Source organism: Mus pahari, chromosome 11, assembly GCF_900095145.1.
Source record: "Mus pahari chromosome 11, PAHARI_EIJ_v1.1, whole genome shotgun sequence".
Lineage (NCBI taxonomy): Eukaryota > Metazoa > Chordata > Mammalia > Rodentia > Muridae > Mus > Mus pahari.
This window is the reverse complement of record NC_034600.1, coordinates 31,471,496-31,491,873: the sequence shown is the minus strand read 5'-3', so window position 1 is coordinate 31,491,873 and position 20,378 is coordinate 31,471,496. Positions and strand designations below refer to the sequence as shown.

The 20,378-nt window shown below is 45.6% G+C and overlaps 1 protein-coding gene across 2 annotated transcripts; it reads left to right on the top strand.

The window, feature by feature from the left end:
• The first annotated feature begins 137 nt into the window (after positions 1-137).
• Marveld2 (MARVEL domain containing 2) lies at positions 138-20,050 on the top strand. Of its 2 annotated transcripts, none has more exons than XM_029544012.1 (7): positions 138-172; positions 4,618-5,769; positions 8,455-8,490; positions 15,028-15,176; positions 15,430-15,601; positions 18,261-18,311; positions 18,726-20,050. In XM_029544012.1, the coding sequence occupies exons 2-7, from the start codon at positions 4,633-4,635 to the stop codon at positions 18,846-18,848; spliced, it is 1,668 nt and encodes a 555-aa protein (XP_029399872.1). In that variant the 5' UTR covers positions 138-172; positions 4,618-4,632; the 3' UTR covers positions 18,849-20,050. The 2 variants fall into 2 exon arrangements, with proteins under 2 accessions (XP_029399872.1, XP_021064346.1); XM_021208687.2 differs by lacking the exon at positions 138-172 and adding an exon at positions 410-492.
• The last annotated feature ends 328 nt before the right edge of the window (positions 20,051-20,378 follow it).

Genomic DNA, 20,378 nt, shown 5'->3' with positions numbered 1-20,378 from the left:
AGTAGAGCAAATGTTCTAAAATGAGAAGGGCTGATGGCACCTATGCTGTGCCTGCTTCCTGGCCTCAGCTAGGTGGCCAGGCGGGCGGGGCTCTGCGGCTCGGCCACGCCCCGGGAGCCCGGTCCCAGTTTCGGTGCCCGCGGGAGCGCGTGCTCTTCCGGCGGCCGCGCAGGTGAGTGGGGCCGCGATGCGGCGACGGGACGCCGAGCCCGCGGGGTGGGCCTTTTGCCCTGGGCACCCATCCCCGGAGCCGCCTCCCACCCGCGGCCAGGCTGAAGCGGGAGCACGAGGGCGCGCCGGGCTCCGGGGCGGCGTGGGCGGGTTTCGCTGCAGCGACAGGTGCGGCCGGCTGGACCGCCGCCGTCCTTCCGGGCGCCTGGTGGCGCCGCCCTCGCCACTTTCCCGGCTGGCCTGACCGAGACAACGGCCACATTGGGGCGGAAGCCAGTGTGGATTTTCCAGAGAAGAAGGCGAAGGCGGGACACGCACCGGGTGGGTATAGTCGCGGTGCCGGGAGGCTAGGTGGGGGACCCTGGCGGGGATGCTGGGTGTCTGTCGGTCCGCTCGCGGCTGCAGCTCCGCTGCTCCCCCACCCCAAACCCCCAAGTATCTGAGGCAGTCCACTTTGTGGAGGCAGCAAAACTTTAGAGCCAACTGAAGGGGCGATTGTGCGTGTGTGAAAGTGACCAGGCTTGATCCCGTGACGCTCAGTGAACCATTTTTCTGGTCACAGCTGTGGCATTCCTAACTCCCTGGCTCCAAGCAAACAAAAGACCTGCGACCGAGCTAGATGGAGCCCAGGGGGCTCAGGGACAACAATTAAGACTCCAGGGGTATCTGTATACTTAAGATGTGGTCAAATACTGCTGGAGATTCCTTGCTAGGTAACACACAGTTTGCTCTTCTACTAGCCTACACATTTTTGTGTTTTATTTAAATGATAAAGTGATGTAACTCAAATGAGCGGTTTTCCACAGGTGAAGATGAGTTGAATCCGTTACAGTGAGTCATATTTTTAGGATTTAAATTAACCAGTGGGATGCTGTGCAAGCTATATACACCCTAAATTCCTCAAACCTTGTTCGGTTTATTTGTTGTGCTTTTCCTTCTACATTCTTAGGCATGTGTTAGATGTAAACAACAAAGAGATAAAGACAAAAGGGCAAAAATAATTGATGTTGTGCTGGCAGGTTTTATGTCAACTTGACACAAGTTACAGTCCTCTTAGAAGACTGAACCTCAGTTGAGAAAATGCACCCACTGGACTGACCTGTGTGTGGGCAAGCCTGTGGTCCATTTACTTGATTGGTGATTTACATGTGAGGTCCCAGGTCTCTATGAATGGTGCCACCGCTGGGCTGATGGTCCTGGATAATAAGAAAACAAACTGAGCAAGCCACTAGGCTGAACCAGTAATCAGCACTCCTCCATGGCCTCTGCATCAGCTCCTGCCTCCGGGTTCCTGCCCTGACTTCTCTCAGTGTTGCAGTGTGACTTGAGTATTGTAAGTGAAAGTAAACCGTTTCTCCCCAAGTTATATGTTCATGGTGTTTTATCACAGCAGTAAAAACCCTAAGACAGTTGTCATTTAGAGAGCCTCTGGTTTGCCTTGCACGCCTTTCTGGGTGATCATAGTCGATCCTCCAGACTTGGGAGTGTTTTATTAGAGGACCCTGAAATTTCTTCCTGGACTCTTTCCTCTGTGTTCCATCTATTACAGTGGTTCACCGTGTGGGGCATGATCCTCTCACAGGGATCCCCTGAGACCATCAGAAAACAGATATTTACATTATAGTTCATAATGGTAGCAAAATTACAGTTATGAAGTAACAAAAATAATGTTATGGTTGGTGGTCCCCTAACATGAGGAACTGTATTAAAAGATAGAAGCGTTAAGAAGGCTGAGAACCACTGATCTGTTGGGTGGTTGTCTGGTCTGGTGACAGTATCTACTCTCTGACAGGCTGCGTCTCCACCTGGATTCCTAAGGGGCTGCTGTAACTCTCATGAAATCTGCCATTCTCCCAGGATGGAGAAATGAATTTACCATAAAGTGATCAGATAGAGGTCTAGCATTTATTTTTTTTGTTTGTTTGTTTTATGTGGGTGTTTTGCCTGCATGTGTGTCTGCACCACATGTGTGCAGTGCTCACGGAAGCTGAAGGGCCTGTTAGATCATTTGGAACTGGAGTTATAGTTGGTTGTGAGCCTCTATAGGAGGCTGGGAATTGAACTCGGGTCCTCTGGAAGAGCAGCCATTGTCTCTAACCACTGAGCCATCTCTTCAGGCCCTCTGGGCCTGCTTCTAAGTAACCTGGTGGAGGATGAGGACAGGGAAGGAATAGTGAACTCGGAATAGGACTGGTCTTAGAGGGGTAGTTACTGATGCTGACTTGTGGGGTACAGAGGTTCCCAATGCTACCCTCCCCACTTTTGATTACATTTAAATTCCGCAGTTTTACATGTCCTGCCTTGCTGTCTCCGTGGTTCTTCCCATGATCCTTTGGGGCATGTATCAACAGCCTCCTCACGTCAGCCTTCACCATCTGGGTTGAACTCTGAATACCACATCCAAAGAGATCCTATTAAAACAAGTCAGATCCTGTCACTCCTCAACTCCCAATCCTCTGATGGCTTCTTACAACCCTTTCATAGCCAGTAGATTTAAGATCTTACGTGACTCATTTGGTGTTGGACCTACTGTGCGGCTCATTCCGTTGCTTCCTTGCTGAGCTCTCTGATTGGGTATTTCCTTAGCATGTTAGGCACTGTAGCTGTTCCTGTTTGCCTAGAGCACCCAGACATCTGCTTGGTTTCACCTTTATTTCCATATTTGTTGCTTTCTCCACCAAGACGTCCCTCACCATGCTAAAGCTGTAACCAACTGCCTGCAGGGCCCTCCTTTCTCCTCTTAAAGACTTTGACCCTTGGGGCATTATGTATTTTGTTTCTCTATCACCTGCCACCCACAGTAGGATCTAAATTCCATAAAGGCAGGGAACTTAACTACAACCTGGGTGTGTCTGACTCACGGGAGGTTCTCAGACAATCTTTGTTGACTAATGGGTCTCCATTGTACAAGTAAAATTTCCAAATTGCTCAACACCTTAAAGTAAGAGCGCCCATTTAAATTTGTCCTAATTTCAAGTATAGTACCATATGTCTACTTGAATATCCAATAAAAAAGGCATAAACAAGTTGAAGGGTGAAAGTCAGTGTGCCTCTAACCTGGCAGTATATCAGCAAGTGGGTTTTTCTTTTTTAATTGTATACATATTTTTAAATTTAATTTATTTATTTGCACTCCATATTTTATCCCCCCATTGTGTGTGTATATATATATATATCATTGCTTTCATCAAGGAAGGCAATAGACTTAGTCAAAGTGTATTTTGAAATTTTTTTTTAATTTTTTCAGGTATATTGAATTCTAGTTATTCTACTCCTAAGATGCTTTAGTTGTCCATGGTAACAGCAATTAATTGCATTTAGATAATTAATTGCTCTGGGAACAGTGGTGTTCGCAGTTAGTGCTGCTGCTGTTTTACACTGGTTCTGGGGAGCCACAGCTGTGACTTTTTACCTCGGAGAGCTCAGTCTCTAAGTCTAGTGCCAGCTGTTAATATTTTAGGAGGAAAGAAGCAAGCACCCCACACTGTTTTATTTTGTATGTATGAGTGTTTTGCTTGCACAGATGTCAGCGCACCACATAGATGCAGTCCCCTAGAGGCCAGCAGAGGGCGTCAGATCCCCTGGGACTCGGGTTACAGCCTTCTGTGAGCCCCCCATGTGGGTACTGAGAATCGCCCAGATCCTTCAGAAGAGCAGACAGAGGTCTAGCCCCTTGGCTAACTTTTTGATTAGGAAGGGAAAGGCCTCCTAATTGCTGCCTGTTAAGACTGCTTTAATGGCCCCTTAGCCATTCCAAAGCAAAAAGTGGGCTAATGAAAATGAAGAGTATTTGCTGAGCCATCAAATCTTGGTATGCTCAGACTCGTAAATATTTTGATTTAGATGTTTAAAGACAAGACTGTACTTGGGAATATATTAACATTCTGTATTGCTCGTTTTTGTTTTTATTTATTTATTTATTTATTTTTTAAGATTTATTTATTTATTTATTATATGTAAGTACACTGTAGCTGTCTTCAGACACTCCAGAGGGAGTCAGATCTTGTTATGGATGGTTGTGAGCCACCATGTGGTTGCTGGGATTTGAACTCCAGACCTTTGGAAGAGCAGTCGGGTGCTCTTACCCACTGAGCCATCTCACCAGCCCCCTTGTTTTTATTTTTTGTCTATAAAAGTCATACATAAATTAGACTTAAATGTTTTATTATATAAAGTCCAAAACTAATATTTAAAACTGCTCTTAAAATGTCATAGAATACTTAAGTATATTTCTGGATAAATATAATTGTTATATGCATTTAAAATATCATATATATTATAAATATAATAAATATATATTTATCATTTTATATACAATAAAACTTGGATATAATCATGTTTGCCACCTGAATACACGTTTTGTAACTAAGCGAATAAAATAACTGGATTTTATTTATGAAGGATAAAGTAACTAAGCATGAATATTACCTTTAATTTTGGCCACAGGTGTGAAAATCACAAATGTCGTCAAGTGACGGAAGGTCCAGGATTCGGGACAGGGGCTATAGTGAGGTTCCCAGGGACACGCCTTGTCCAGATGGTACCGTAAGAACGTTCCAGTCTCTTCACAGCAGTGAGCTGGCTGTGAGCGCAGATCCTCTGCCTCCTCCCCCTCTCCCATTACAGCCACCATTCGGCCCCAGCTTCTACTCAAGTGACACAGAGGAACCAGCCGTGGCACCAGACCTCAAGCCGGTAAGACGCTTTGTTCCCGACTCCTGGAAGAACTTCTTCAGAGGGAAGAAAAAGGACCCAGAATGGGACAACCCGGTGTCTGATATCAGACACATCTCCGATGGTGTGGAGTGTTCACCTCCAGCCTCTCCCGCAAGAGCAAACCACCACCCTTACAAAGACCCTTCCGGAGGGTCACAAGGCACCTTTAATTCCCAGCACGAGGCAGATGCCATGTTTCCCCACGACCCCTATGCATCCTTAGACCGGCGCACGCAGACGGCGCGGACGTATAGTGAGAAGGTAGAGGAATACAACCTGCGCTACGCCTACATGAAGTCGTGGGCAGGCCTGCTGAGAATCCTGGGTGTGGTGGAACTGCTTCTGGGGGCCGGCGTCTTCGCGTGTGTCACGGCTTACATCCACAAGGACAACGAGTGGTACAACTTGTTTGGCTATACACAGCCCTATGGCATGGGAGGTATGGGCAGCCTCGGCAATACGTATGGGGGTTATTACTACAGTGGCCCCAAGACCCCCTTCGTCCTCGTGGTGGCTGGATTGGCTTGGGTCACCACCATTATTATTCTGGTGCTTGGCATGTCCATGTACTACCGCACCATCCTCTTGGACTCTAACTGGTGGCCCCTGACTGAGTTCGGAGTCAACGTTGCGTTGTTTATCCTGTACATGGCTGCAGCCATAGTCTATGTGAACGATACCAACCGAGGTGGACTCTGCTACTACCCGTTATTTAATACGCCAATGAATGCGGTGTTCTGCCGGGTAGAAGGAGGTCAGATAGCTGCAATGATCTTCCTGTTTGTCACCATGATAGTTTACCTCGTCAGCGCCCTGGTCTGCCTAAAGCTGTGGAGGCACGAGGCGGCTCGGAGACATCGGGAGTTCCTGGAGCAGCAGGAGGTGCGTAGGGGGGGCGGATGGGGTGGGAGTGGGTGGGTGGGGTGGGTGGGGGCTTCTCGGTACCTTTCTCTTGCCTTGCTTTCCTTTTCTGTGGCTCTTAAAAATACATCATCCTCAAAGCTTTGTCAGAGTCATTGTGCATCTGTATCTGTATCCATCTGTATCCATCTGTATTTAAATGAGCTGACTTTCAGAATGCCTTTCTCAGCGGCTCACTGGGATAAGCCACTCGGCTGGGTCTGCTTGTTCTTGCAGAGACACCACAGCACACAGTAGCTTGTTAGCTAAGTGCGTTGTGGTGGCTGGCTGATGCAGAGAAGGACATGGCCACTGAGTTTAGGTAAATGAAAATAACTTAAATTACATCATATATCTTACGTATATACAATATGTACACAATAATATATGTAACACATAAAAAACAGAAATAACATGGATTAGGTTTCTCATCATCAAAGCAAGTTCAGGAACAGCTTTGATTCTTTCCTAAGATAAAATTTAATAAAACCCCATGAAATATTTCACTTATAGGAGGGACGTATGCATTTAAATACTACAATTTATTTTTTTTCCCCCCTGGAAATAACACTAAGATTTCATAGGTGGGTAGCTCAATCAACCATGAGAACCAGAGTAATAAGTCACTAGGTCTCTTTAAGAAGTAAAAGAGGGGCTGGTGAGATGGCTCAGTGGGTAAGAGCACTGACTGCTCTTCCTAAGGTCCAGAGTTCAAATCCCAGCAACCACATGGTGGCTCATAACCATCTGTAACAAGATCTGACTCCCTCTTCTGGAGTGTCTGAAGACTGCTACAGTGTACTTACATATAATAAATAAATAAATCTTTAAAAAACAAAAAAAAAGTAAAAGAAAGGGCTGGAGAGATGGCTCAGCGGGTAAGAGCACTGATTGCTCTTCCAGAGGTCCTGAGTTCAATTCCCAGCAACCACATGGTGGCCACATGGTGGCTCACAACCCTGTAATGAGGTCTTATGCCCTCTTCTGGTGTGTCTGAGGACAGCGACAGTGTACTCATATAAGTAATAAATAAATAAATCTTTAAAAAAAGAAAAGTTAAAAAAAAGTTGGCATGCACCTGTAATCGATAGTGCTGGGAGGTGGAGACAGGAGGATGCCCTGAAGCTCGCCAGTGGAGCCCCCGTCTCAAACAAAGAGTAGGTACCTAAGGGTTAACACCCTAGGCCGCCCTCTGACCTTCACATGTATGGTGTGGAGGCTTAAGAACCCACATCATCAGAGGCAGACACATGCACACACATACAAAGGAGGTTGGTTGGCTAATGGGAATAGTGCCTTACACCTGTAACTTCTTCCCTTGGGAAGTTGAAGCAGGAAGATCGTGAGTTCAAGTCCAGCCAGGGCCACATAGTTTGAGGCCAGCCTGGGCTGGGATCTCAGTCTCAAAAAGCAAAACCAGAAAAGAATGACAGTGTTTGTGTTAAAACTAAACATCAAGCTGGGCAGTGGTAGTGCACACCTTTAATCCCAGTACTAGGGAGGCAGAGGCAGGCGGATTTCTGATTTTCTGGCTTTCTCAGCCTTGTCTACAGAGTGAGTTCCAGGACAGCCAGGGCTACAGAGAAAACTTGTCTGTAAAGCCAAACCAAGCCAAATGAAAACCCAACAACTTTGTTTTGTTTGAGAGGAGCTTTCACTATGTAGCCCAGGTTGGCGTACAACTCACCATAATCCTCCTGCCTCAGCTTCCCAGAGAGCCAGAATTACAGGTGTAAGCCAGCGTGTTCATTTTAAAGCTTTTTTTTTTTTTTTTTTTTTTGGCTTTTCGAGACAGGGTTTCTCTGTGTAGCCCTGGCCGTCCTGGAACTCATTCTGTAGACCAGGCTGGCCTCGAACTCAGAAATCTGCCTGCCTCTGCCTCCCAAGTGCTGGGATTAAAGGCATGCACCACCATGCCCGGCACTTTAAAAACTTTTATTAAGATTTTTTTTTTTTACAATATTTGAATTAAATTTGAGTTATTGAAGGTGCCATAACAGACTTTTGTCTGTTATAAAATTACTATATCAACATTTAATTATCCAGGGTACTGGGCATGTTAGGTCACAGCTAGCGTGGATCAGGCTGGCCTTAACCTTGTTGCCATCTTCTTGCTTCTGCTTTGAGTGCTGGCATTATAGCTGTGACCCTAACCCTAATCTAAGCTAGCCTGGGGTACATAGCAAGATCATATCTCATCAAACAATCAAAACAAAATCAAAATAAAAAACAATCAAAAACAGTCAAGGTAAAAGTAACCTAAGTAATTTAAGCAAGTTACCTAATAGTAACCCCCATCCCATTTCTCCAAATCCTCTCCATGCTCCTGGCTAAAACAGAGCCAGTTACCTGTCGTCCTCTGGCTCCCCACTGGCCCAGAGAAGTATGGGCAAACGAGTGTGGAGAACAGACATCAAGAGAGGGCCGACCTCTGGGAACTGGGGATGCAAACAGATGGAAACCGTTGCAAAGTAGCTTCTAGTTTACTGATGTGTATATGTGTTGTCTGTGTATGTGACTGGTACTCGTGTGTGCAGTGCCCAAAGTGGCCAGAAGAGGGCGGAGGTTCTCCTGATGTGGATGTTACAGGTAGTTGTGCACAAGAGCAGTAAGTACTGTAGTCAGCCCCTCGGAGTCATTTTAACTCTTGTGTTGTTTTTATTCCAGATAAATGACCCGTCGTTGTCATCAAAACGGAGAGTGGTAAGAGCTCCATTAGTTTGTTATGTGGTCTCTGCAGATTGGCTATTGTTTATGTGTGCAAGTATGGTTTTGAGCTCAGATGAGGACTTTCAGCTTTTTATTATATTGGTATTCTATGAACATTGGCAGTTTGCCTGCAAGTATGTCTGTGTGAGGGTGTCAGGTCCCCTGGCTGTTGTGAGCTGCCATGTGGGTGCTGGAACTTGAACCCAGGTCCTCTGAAAACACACCAGTGCTCTTAACCACTGAGCCATCTCTCCAGCTCTGACTTTCAGCTTTTTTTTCTGATACTAACAGGACCAAACCAGGCAGTCTTCTCTAGAACCCCTTTTCATTTTCTTACATGAATTTTTTTTTTTTGTAAGTGCACATGGTTGTCTTTCTCATGTGTTTAATTATTTGAGATAAGTTCTTGCTATTGCCTTTTGTTTTGTTTTGTTTTGTTTCTGTTTTTCGAGACGGTTTCTCTGTGTAGCTCTGGCTGTTCTGGAACACACTCTGTAGATCAGGCTGGCCTCAAACTCAGAAATCCACCTACCTCTGCCTCCCAAGTGCTGAGATTAAAGGCATGCGCCACCACTGCCCAGCCCAGTTTGACCTTTAATGCATGTTGCTCCTGCTTCTGCCTCCTGTGCTGCAGAACTTACTAACTATGCCTGACTAATTTTTCTTCAGTGGAAGTCATTCTTCCTGAGGCTGGGATGTAGCTAGCTCAGTGCTTGCCCAGCAGGAACTAATCTCTGGATTCCCCTCCCTATACAAACTAGAGATCGTGGCCCGTGGCTGTAATCCCAGCATGTGGAAGGTAAAAACCAGAGAATCGAAGTTCAAGGTCATTGTCTTAGTTAAAGTTTCTATTGCTGAGATAAAACACCGTGACCATAAGCCAGCTGGGGAGGGAAGGGTTTATTTCACTTACACATTCACATCGCAGCTAAGTCAGGGTAGAAACTTGAGCGCAGCAGTGCACACATGCATGTACACACACATATACCATTTCACATGGGAAATCAATTTTATAAATGCTAACATTTATTAACAGATAATGTGAAAAATCTAGTATCAAAATCATGCAGCGTGCTAACATTTGGAAGTATGTTCAAAACATCCTCAAGTCAGTGGTAGAATGCTTGCCTGCCTAATGTGTGTAAAGCCCTGGGTTCAGTCCCCAGCACTGAAATCCATCCATTCACCCATCAGTCATTTGTCTGTCATCTTTGGGGATGTTTTAAGGCGTCCACTTTGCAATTGCTTATTTCCCAGTAATTGGGCCGGACAGAGCCATCTTACCGGGCAGTGCTGTAGTAGTAGCAATTATGCTTCCCCAGGGTAGAATGTATGGGTTCCTGGTTATTCCCCCTGAGGCAGTGGGATTGACTGATAAAATTCATGCAGAGTAGAGTCAACCTAAAAAAAAGCCAGGAAGATGCTGGAGAAAGCAGCCCTCAACGATCAGCTGTCAGTGTTCCTGCCTGATGGAACGAACATACAGGTGGGACGGGGCTATTACGATCTGTTAGAGAGTTCTAGGGCACCTCTGTCAGGCTGGCTAGGGGGCCACAGTGTATTTCCAGGTTCTTTATTCTGAGAGCTCCTGGAATAGTTAAGAATATAGAATGCCCACTCTTTTTCTGTCCCCCCGCCCTGACACACACACACACACACACACACACACACACACACACACACACACACACACACACACACAGGGTTTCTCTGTGTACCCCTGGCTATCCTGGATCTCAACCTGCCTCTGCCTCCCAAGTGCTAGGACTAAACGGTGTATGCTTCCATGCCTGTATGAAATGCCCATTCTTACTCTGGAAGTCGTTTGACCTACAGCTTTCTTGATTCCTTCTAAAATACGGAAGCTGAAGCCAAACCACCCTTTTAAAGGCCCCTCCCTGGAGACGGATCACTGTAGAAAAACCTTCGGTATATTCCAAGAGAGACTCCCATGAATTAATTGAACTGAGCCAATGAGACACCTGATGGAAGGTTCTTGAGCTCCAGCTTTTCACGGGTATGGTTTTTCTCCCAGGATCCTAACAGGGATGGTTTGGCAGAGCGGCTTGGGAGAGACCGGAGAAGAGGTGAACTTTAGAATTGAGCTGCTCTGAATCAGGACACCTGTGCTGTTGCCTTCTTGCCCTTTGGTCCTAGGGAAATTACTCATCTTCTCTGAACTTGCATTTCCTGTCCATCAACTGAGCTGTATAGTAGGCTGAACCTTATGGTTTTATTATTTATTTATTTATTTATTTATTTTGAGACAGGCTGTCCTGGAACTCACTCTATAGACCAGGCTGGCCTCGAACTCAGAAATCCGCCTGTCTCTGCCTCCCAAGTGCTGGGATTAAAGGCGTGCACCACCACTGCCCAGCAGTAATTTTTTTTTTTTTTAACAAAATGTTTTATAGACATAAAATAAGATCAGGTATAGCAAAACATTCTAATAAAGGCCTACCTCTGGGCAGGTTTTTTTTTTTTTTTTTTTTTTTTTTTTTTTTTTAAATTGGGCAGATAAATTTCCCTGAGCAGTGCAAATGTTCGTTTAGCCTGGAGTTCTCAAACTTTATTATGCAAACATATCAGCTAGCTAGCTTATTGAAATAGGCCCTATTGTGCCTGACTGGCTCATGTGCCACTTTTCCTGAGGACTTGAGTTTGGTCTGAGGAAGTACAAGGAGGAAGGAGAGAACTGACTCCTGTGGGCTGTGGCACATGTGCCCCTCCACCCTAACAAATAAATGGAATTAAAAAAAACCCATAATAACATTTACATTTAGCAGACCTGTGCTAGAGTTTAGGCATCTGCGTATCTAACAGTTGATCGGGTGGGAGGATCAACTGAGGATGCCGGGGTGGCTTTGGGTTGGGCCTGTGTGTACACTCAGGGAACGTCAGAACTTGTGCAGACGTGCACTGGGCACAGGTCCGTGCTTCTCATCCACAGGGTGTCCACCTAGCCCCCTCCGAGATTGTAAAGTGTAGTGAAGTCCATAGTGCCACTTGTCTGTCCCCATGTTTAATTCCTTTGTCCTGGATTATCAAAGAGCATTTCCAGTATTTGCTAACAGGACAAGTTTTAGCTAAGAGACAGGAAAGAGGCTGTGTTAAACCTTGACTCTGCGGCCTTTTCTGTCTCCTTCATACATGCTTGTAACCAGGAGAGTGTGCGGCTTGTCCCGAAACCGGGGCCCAACCCCAGGCTCTCATATTAACAGGTAAACCAGAAAATGATTGGTGCTTGAGCCAGGCATGGTGGCTCAAAGCCATAGTTCCGTATTCTGGAGGCTGAAGCAAGAGGGTTACCGTGTGTTTGGAACTAGACCAGGGTAGTGAGTTTCAGACCAGACAGAGTGAAACCCTGTCTCTAAAATAAGCAAGCAGATCAAATGAGTAGTATTTACCTGACCTTTTTTTTTGTCTTAAATAATTCTGGACGCTACCTTCCAGCGTGTCTGCCTGGGCCAAGTTCATGCCTTTGGCCAAGACATGGGTACTGTCTGCCTAAGGGCTGTTGGTGAGTTCCAGAACAATCCATCCTGGGAAGCCTTCCTGAGCTGGTACACAGAAGTCTTGAGTGTCACATAGTTCGATGCTAAAGAGAAGCACCATGCAATCAAAATCCATCTATTCAAGTCAGAATACTTCCTCTAAGCCAGGTGGTGGTGGCGCTCACCTCGAATCCCAGCACTTGGGAGGTGGAGGCAGGTGGAGCTCTGAGTTCCAGGATGGCCAGGGCCACACAGAGAAACCCTCTCTTGAAAAACAAAAAGACAAACAAACAACCACCACCCCAAACCAAACGTCCTCTTACGTTTAATCTCTGGAGTCGTGTTCACAGTTGAGGTATGAGGAACAGCATGCTAGACATCAGAGAGCACAGTGGAACGACTGTGGTCTTCATCAAAAGGCATCCCCCAAGTGTCCCAGTTACTTTTCAGTTGCTGGGATAAAAAAAACACCATGACCACAGCAACTTGGAAAGAAAAAAATTTAATTTGGGGATTGTGGTTTCAGAGAGTTAGAGTCCACAACAGCAGAGCAAAGGCATGGCAGGAAGCGGGAGGTAGAGAGAAAGAGAAACTCTGGGAATGACATGGGCACCTGAAGCCTCAAAGCCCGCCCCCAGTGACACACCTCCTCTCACAAAGCCACACCCCCTCATCCTTTCCAGGCAGTGCCACTGTCCCGGCCCACGGGACACTTTATTCCATGGTCCTTGAGGGGGATCACAAACCTAGAGAGAAATGGGAATAAAGAAAGAGACGGAGACCATGCATGTTTGTCATAGTCTCTTTTACTAAGGGGAAATACTCAGGTTATATACAATTTGGAGAGGGGTTGGGGGAGTGATCAAAGGTATACAGTGAGAGAAATAATTCGGAAGAGTTATTTGCAAGTCTAATACATTTAGTGATTCATCTAGGGTCCTTGGTGCCACTGCCCTGGGACATAGGGAGGCTTATCTAAGAGTCCTATCTCAGAGTCCGGATCCTCCTAACAGTTCAAGGTGACAGCTCTGGGCAGCTCTGGAATGTGAGAAGACTCCCTCAGTCCTTGATGTCTGTTTAGGTCTTGCTGGTTCCCAGGAGTGGCCTTGCAGAGAGAGAGAGGGGGAAGGGCTCTTGACAAAGAACTATGTGGCTCCTAGATGCATACTGTGAAAACACCTGGGCTGTGGGATGCCCTGGGTGTAAGATGCCTGGGCTGCGGGATGCCCTGGGTGTAAGATGCCTGGGCTTTCTCAACCTGGTCTCTGACATGCCATCAACTGGGGACCAAGTACTCAAACTCATGAGCCGTGGGGACGTTCATATTCAAGTCTCATGAGCGAGACATCCTCATCCCTGTTTCCGTGTCCTGCCTCCACTTGGGTTTTCTGACTTTGGGTCCCAGTACCTCGCTGTGATTGTGGGTCTGGAGCTTCCCCTTTGCAGATCCCTTTCTCTGGGCTAGTTAACAACTCCCACTAACCAGGCCTCTGCTCTCCGATGAGGTAATAGCTGGTGGCCTTGACAGTGAGCTAATGTTAAACCAAACCTCAAGACCAGTCCCAAAGCAGGGAAGTGGGAAAACAGAAGCAGTTTTTAAAAGTTGCCATAGCAACTGAGGGCAAGGTTCAAAACCATTGCATTTCTGCACTTTTAGTTTTTTGTTTTTTGTTTTTTGTTTTGTTTTGTAGGTTTAAGGGACTAGTAATGGAGAAAGATGCTTCTGCATCAGGGAACAGCCATGTTTCCCCAGAGGGGTTGGCACTGCCAGCTTCATTCACCAGACTTGTGTCTAGCATGCTTCTGGAACTTCGGGGAGGTTTAGCGTGTGAACAGTATACATTAAAGTAAACAAGTTTACGCACATTATTCATTTAAGGCAGTGTTTTCAACCTTCCTAATGTTTGACCCTGTAATACAATTTCTTATGTTAAATAAAGTTATATTTATAAACATAAATAACCATAAAGTTATTTTTGTTGCTACTTCATAACTGTAACTTTGCTACTGTTATGAATTGAAAGGGTCATTACACACACACACACACACACACACACGCACATACACATACAAATGGATCCAGGCCCACAGGTTGAGGAACACCAATTTAAAGTATCAGTGACTTGTGTTACAGTGTAGTGCTAGAACACTTGCCTGGGATGCTCAAAAACTCTGGGCTCGGTCTCCGGTATCACAAAAATGAAATACTTAGAGTTTACTACTTAGAGTTTAATTGTGGTTTTTCTCGTTACTTGCTGTGTGACTTTGAGGGTTTCCTTTATCCTCTCTGAACCCTTCTTCTGGCGTCTGCAAACCTTGGCGAGACTGTTTTGGGTGCAGTGCCATTGAATACTGACCTGCTTTGACTGCCTATTCTAGAACATTCCTCTGTATCATCATCTCCTACATCCCCCTTCTGCTGACTTTTGTTTGAAGCCTGTCCCAGCCATTTTCTTTTCTCTTTCCTGAATACGTAATATTTTTATTGAAGGGTGTGGCTGTAGTCCACTGTCTCATGCCTGTAAGCTTTCTGAGCCCCAAGTCCGCAGTTTGAGAACACTCACACCCTCCCTGTCCTCGGTCCTCCCTGTCCTCGGACTGGTCCTCCTATGCAAGTTCCTCTTAAAGACTGACATTGGAGACCCTTTTTTCTGGAGCGTTGTGTTTTACTCGAAATGTTATGAAACGATCTTGTTATGTAGCCCAGGCTGGCTTCCAGCTGACCCCCTTGCCAGTCTCTCCTGTGCTGAGGTGTGTGCCACTACACCTTGCAGAAAGTGGGTTTCAGCATGAATTCTGGGCTTCCTCCCTTTCAGATCACCCATCAGTGTGGCTCGTCCCCTCCCCTAGCTGCTTCTGACTGACTCAGTCTGCCTTGCCTTCGTTTCTATAGGTCTCAGAACTCTTAAGTGATCGTTGTTTTTCTTCTTCTTCCTGCCCCCTCTTCATTTCCTCCTACTCTCTCTCTGGGGTGGACTCTCTCCCCGAACCCCCCCCCCCCCGTGTTCACACCAGCCCTTTTCCTCTGCTCCTACAGTGTGAAGTGGCCACCAGTGACCGGCAGAGAGATCACGAAGTGAATGTCAAAGAGTTGAGAACAACAACTAAAATGATGCCCGAGCTGCTGAGTGGGCACATCCCTCCCGGCCACATTCCGAAACCCATCGTGATGCCCGACTACGTGGCGTGAGTCCCTCTCATTGGGGCTTCATCTTCTAGTTTGTTATCCAGGGTAACATACTGGAAAATAAGAATGGTACCCAGATCTGGACAGGGAGCAGTAAGCTGCCCAGCTTTACCGGTTCAGCTTGTTTTAGTAAAAGTTACAGCGTTTTCTACTCCGTGACTAGAACCCAAGTTCTGAGCATGTTCCGCAGGCACGCCACCACAGACCTCCTGCAGTGTAAGGTTGTCACTCTGCTTTGTGGTTTTCCCTCAGAAAATATCCTGTGATTCAGACGGATGACGACCGAGAACGCTATAAGGCTGTGTTCCAAGACCAGTTTTCAGAGTACAAAGAGCTGTCTGCGGAAGTGCAGGCCATCCTGAGGAAGTTTGACGAGCTGGATGCGGTGATGAGCAGGCTACCACATCATTCTGAAAACCGCCAGGTCGGTGTCCACAGCTGCAGATGGGGGAGCAAATGCCGTGGTCTCAGGATTCCCCAGCGCCTGTCTCTGCTGTCTAGGAATGCGTTTAGGATCTTTGAAGTAGCTAAGCAGCATCTGTCTCCACTCCTGTTAGTAAAACAGTGTATACAGAAGGCCTTAGGCTTGATCCCAGAGCTACAAAAAGAAAAAAAGGAAAAAGAAAAATTTAAATTATATAACTAAATACTAAATGTCTTTTAACATTTCTGCTGTCTTTTTTTTTTTTTTTTTCTAGAGCTGGAGATCAAACTCAGGTCTCGAGTATACCCTGTCATCCTTAGCCCAACCTCCAGCTACTCAGTATTTTATTTTCTTATTTAAGTAGAATACAATTTGCCAAAGGTATATAGTACCAGAGTATTGAAGGAGACAAATGACCCACTCAGAGTAGAACAACCCCAGGAGGGTTTGTGGACAGCGCATTCCCACCCATCTCGGTCCCAAATGAAGAGGGTTCTGTGGGGAAGGCCTAGGAGAAGAGCTAAGCCCCTCCGATGGCCACATCTAAGTGACCACCAGGGCTAAAGCAAAGAGAAGAGCCACAGTGGAGGCAGTAATTATGAGGACGAGAGGAAGCTTTCTCTGAAACATTCTTTTAAAGATGAGGTGGGGTAACCCCAGCAGTGGAGACGCACACCTCTAGTCCCAGAACCGGGGAAGCAGAGGTAGGTGGATCTCTTGAGTTCAAGGCCAACCTGGTCTACATTGCAGGTTCCTGGATAGCCAGGGCTATGCAGAGAAACCCTGTCTCGAAAATCTTGAGAGAAAGAGAGAGAGAGAGAGAGAGAGAGAATGAATATGAATGAGAATGAGGCTGACCAGACATGGATGGCACACACCTTTCATCTCAGCACTCAGGAGGCAGAGGCAGGCAGATCTCTGAGTTCCTGGCCAGCTTCATCTATATATTGAATACCAGGCCAGTGAGGACTACATGGTGAGACCCTGTCTCAAAAACAATGGAGTCACCTAGCTGGTCCCTCATGCAAATTTTTTTAAATGTTTAGAAGAATTTATGTATTTGAATATACACACAGATACCAACAGATTTTTCTTCTGAGAACCTACATTAATTGGGGGGAATCTTTGTTTTTATCATATCATTCATATATATATATATATATATACACACACATTTAAATCATTCTTTTTTTATTTTATTTTTATTTTTTATTTAAGATTTTTTATTTATTATATGTAAGTACACTGTAGCTGTCTTCAGACATTCCAGAAGAGAGCGCCAGATCTTGTTACGGATGGTTGTGAGCCACCATGTGGTTGCTGGGATTTGAACTCAGGACCTTTGGAAGAACAGTCGGGTGCTCTTACCTGCTGAGCCACCTCACCAGCCCCTAAATCATTCTTGATTATGAGTTATCTAAGATAACTATGTATATCGTAATGACATTTCCCCGACCCTGAAGCAATGGAATAGTGTTAACTAAGACACACTCATTCCAGGAAGCAGGAGAGACCCAGCAAACACTGAGGTAGCATGTCAGTTATCACTGTATAGAAAACACTTAAGAGCCACAGGTCCAAGAGGGTAGCTAAGCTTAGAGGTCTTCAGAGGTGTGCCAGAAGAGCCACGTGTGGTGGCACAAGCCTGCTGTCCCAGCTGCTTGGGAACTAGGCAGGAGAAGCTGCTGGGCCCAGGAGTTCTAGGCCAAGGGAACAGTGTGAGATCTTGTCTCACGAGAAGTTGTGTAAGTGCCTTTAATCCCAGCACTTGGGAGGCAGAGGCAGGCAGATTTCTGAGTTCGAGGCCAGCCTGGTCTAGAGAGTGAGTTCCAACCAGCCAGCCAGGGCTACACAGAGAAACCCTGTCTCAAAAACACCAAAGAAGAAGGAGGAGGAAGAGAAGGAGGAAAAGTCGTATAAAGAAAAACAAGGCATTCATGGAGGAATGGAAATAGTTCCATAATCGTCTGTCTTACTGAGGCGTCAACCTCTTCACACACCTTCTATTTATTATAAAGCTTATAATAAAATCAGAAGGAACCTTATATTAGCTGTTCTCAGGAAGAGCTGAATATTGAATAGCCCCAGCCTTTTTTTTCACACCTGATTCACCAGGAGGAGCTTTATAAGGACAGAGAGGGTGGTCACAGCCAGTGCCGTGGTCTTTATGCACCAAGCTCTTTATTAGGATCATTGCTCATAAGTGACCCTCCTGAAGACCATTTGAGGTGGCTATGGATATTATTTTCAGGGAAAAAGAATGTTAGGACAAATGGCTAACCCAGGGTCACAGGGCTGCTTGTCACACTCCTGGAGACCAGCACCTGGGAGGTAGTTAATGTGCAGACATTTGTCCAGTGGATTATATTTTTGTGCAAGTGTTTTCTGTCTGGCTTTGAAACAGAGAGCTTTGTTTTTGAGGCAGGGTCTCCCTCTGTAGCCCAGACAGATTGAGAATTCATAGTGGGAGGCAGGAGGGGAGGGAGGACGGGACGGAGGACGGGAGGCCCCTACCCTACCCCACCCTACCCCCATATCAGAATTACGGGCGGGTTCTGCCATACTTGACAAAATAGTTTTCTGTTCTAATTCCTAGTGTGCTGAAAGACATAATCTGAGTAAATACGTGTTTTAACTAATAAAAATATATTATTTTTAGGAACACGAGAGAATTTCAAGAATTCATGAAGAGTTTAGGAAAAAGAAGAATGTGAGTAATTTTCTGGGTCAACATGTCCTTGTCCTGGTACACCGGTAATAACTGATAGGCTTTTGGTTTCTTTTAAGCTAAATTATTAAATGTCTCTCCATGGAGTCCCTTCCAACCCGATATGCCGTGAAGGCGGGAGTTGGAAAAGACGTGGGAGAGACTTTATTCATATTTCCTACACTTACCTTTTCATGTATTTTGACTCCTAAGGGTACCCCTACTCTGTGTATTCCCCTTGGTTTTGCTGTGAACCTAAAACATAGGGTATTTTGTGTTGAAAGGAGAAGGCACGGCTGTTGTAATCGTGCAGGTCATGCAGGTCGTATCTCTGGCAATCCTGCTGTGTCAGCTGTTTTCTTGTTTGGGTTAACCACTGAGGGAAGCGGCACTGGATGACGACTGTTTCTTTCCTAGGACCCTTCATTTCTGGAAAAAAAGGAGCGTTGCGATTACCTCAAGAACAAACTTTCTCACATAAAGCAAAGAATTCAAGAATACGATAAAGTGATGAATTGGGATACGCAAGGTTACCCCTAGACACTGTTTAGTCACTGCCTCTGTGTTGGTCTCCTGGGTGAGGAGCAGGCACTTCCAGGTCATCTTCTGCTTGGTTTAAACATATCCTAGGTAAACACTGTGATTTCACTCAAACATTTCAAAACAGTTTCAAACCCGGGAGGGCCTTTACTGAGACGAGAGAGACAGTGTATACAGCTGTGCACAGTTTAATGTTTTTCTCATGAACATGGGCTTGAAGCCAAGATCAGTTGTCACACTCTACGCTCTTGGGCAAGTTGATCAATCCTCTGTGCCTGTTTCCTCTGTAAAATGATACCTACCTCATAGGGCAGTTATGAGACTATACGGGCTCACCTTTATTTCTCAGGCATCTGGAACAGAGCCTGCTGCTGCTGTAAAAGAGCCACGTTTGTGTGGGGAGTGCTGTGGATGTCGGTGGAGGATGAGCTACACAGGATGAGTTTCAGGAAGCAGTCTGGATTGAGCAAGCGTCAACAGCTGACCAGAGGCACGTGTCCCATAATGCCCTTGTGTTTTTCGCCTTTAGCACTGCAGCCTTACGTGGAAGTTTCACTGTTGCCTGTGAGCTGTTATAGCCCTTCAGGGCCTCTATGTCTGTAATCAGGGTCACTGTGCATAGATCCCCATGTGCCCACAGCCCATGCCGTGTGCATGCGAGAGCGACGCCTTTCAGTCTACTTGGAGTCTCTCCTGTGATTCATTGCCACACCTTCCCCAGAAGAATCTGTGTGACAGTTTCCACCCACTACAGCTTCCAGTCAAACAATTAACCAATGTCCAAAGGGTTTTACAAAGTAGTGAAGTAATGAGTGGAGCTGGCAGAGGCCCGGAAAGTTCTGGCGGCTGAGGACCAGATTCGTTTTGTTTTGTTTTTTGTTTTTGTCAGTGAAACCTGGCAATACTTCTGCAGACTAACTTCTGTAGTGAGACCTTGTCTTAGAACAGGAAACAAAAAATAAAATAAAATAAGGAGGAAGGAGAAGACGAGTACTAAATCAATAAAATAAAATATGGTAGCATGTGCACACCACCCTGGCACTCAGGAGCTGAGGCAGCAGAATATCAAGTTCAACGCCAGCCTGGGCTTCAGAGAAAGCACCCCCCTCCCTTTTTAATGTAAGATATTGCCATTTTATACATTTAAAAAGTTTGGGTTACACAGAGAAACCCTGTCTTGAAAAACCAAAAAAAAAAAAAAAAAAAAAGTTTAGGTTAGCATTAAAATGAAACATTAAACACATTTAACTTTGTGAGATTTTATTTTACTCCAGTTGTAAATGTTAATCTTTTAAGACCGATGCTGTAGCACTGATTTTTTTTTTTAATGTTATACCAATACAGAGATGTATTAAAATATCAGTTACCTGCTGTTTTGTGTGTGCGCCTTATTGGCTGGTTTTGAAACATTCCTGTGTTTGCCAAGAATGTTTTGAGAATACTTTTTCCTTAATCAGAAAATAAACTGGATGGCTGGAGAGACAGTGGTTAAGTGCACATACTATTCTTGCTGAGAATCCGAGGTCTTCC

Coding starts and splice junctions, on each gene's coding strand:
- Marveld2 (XM_029544012.1), top strand. CDS start 4,633: ATGTCGTCAAGTGACGGAAGGTCCAGGATTCGGGACAGGGGCTATAGT. Junction 8,491..15,027: donor TGTCATCAAAACGGAGAGTG/GTAAGAGCTCCA, acceptor CTGCTCCTACAG/TGTGAAGTGGCCACCAGTGA. Junction 15,177..15,429: donor GTGATGCCCGACTACGTGGC/GTGAGTCCCTCT, acceptor GTTTTCCCTCAG/AAAATATCCTGTGATTCAGA.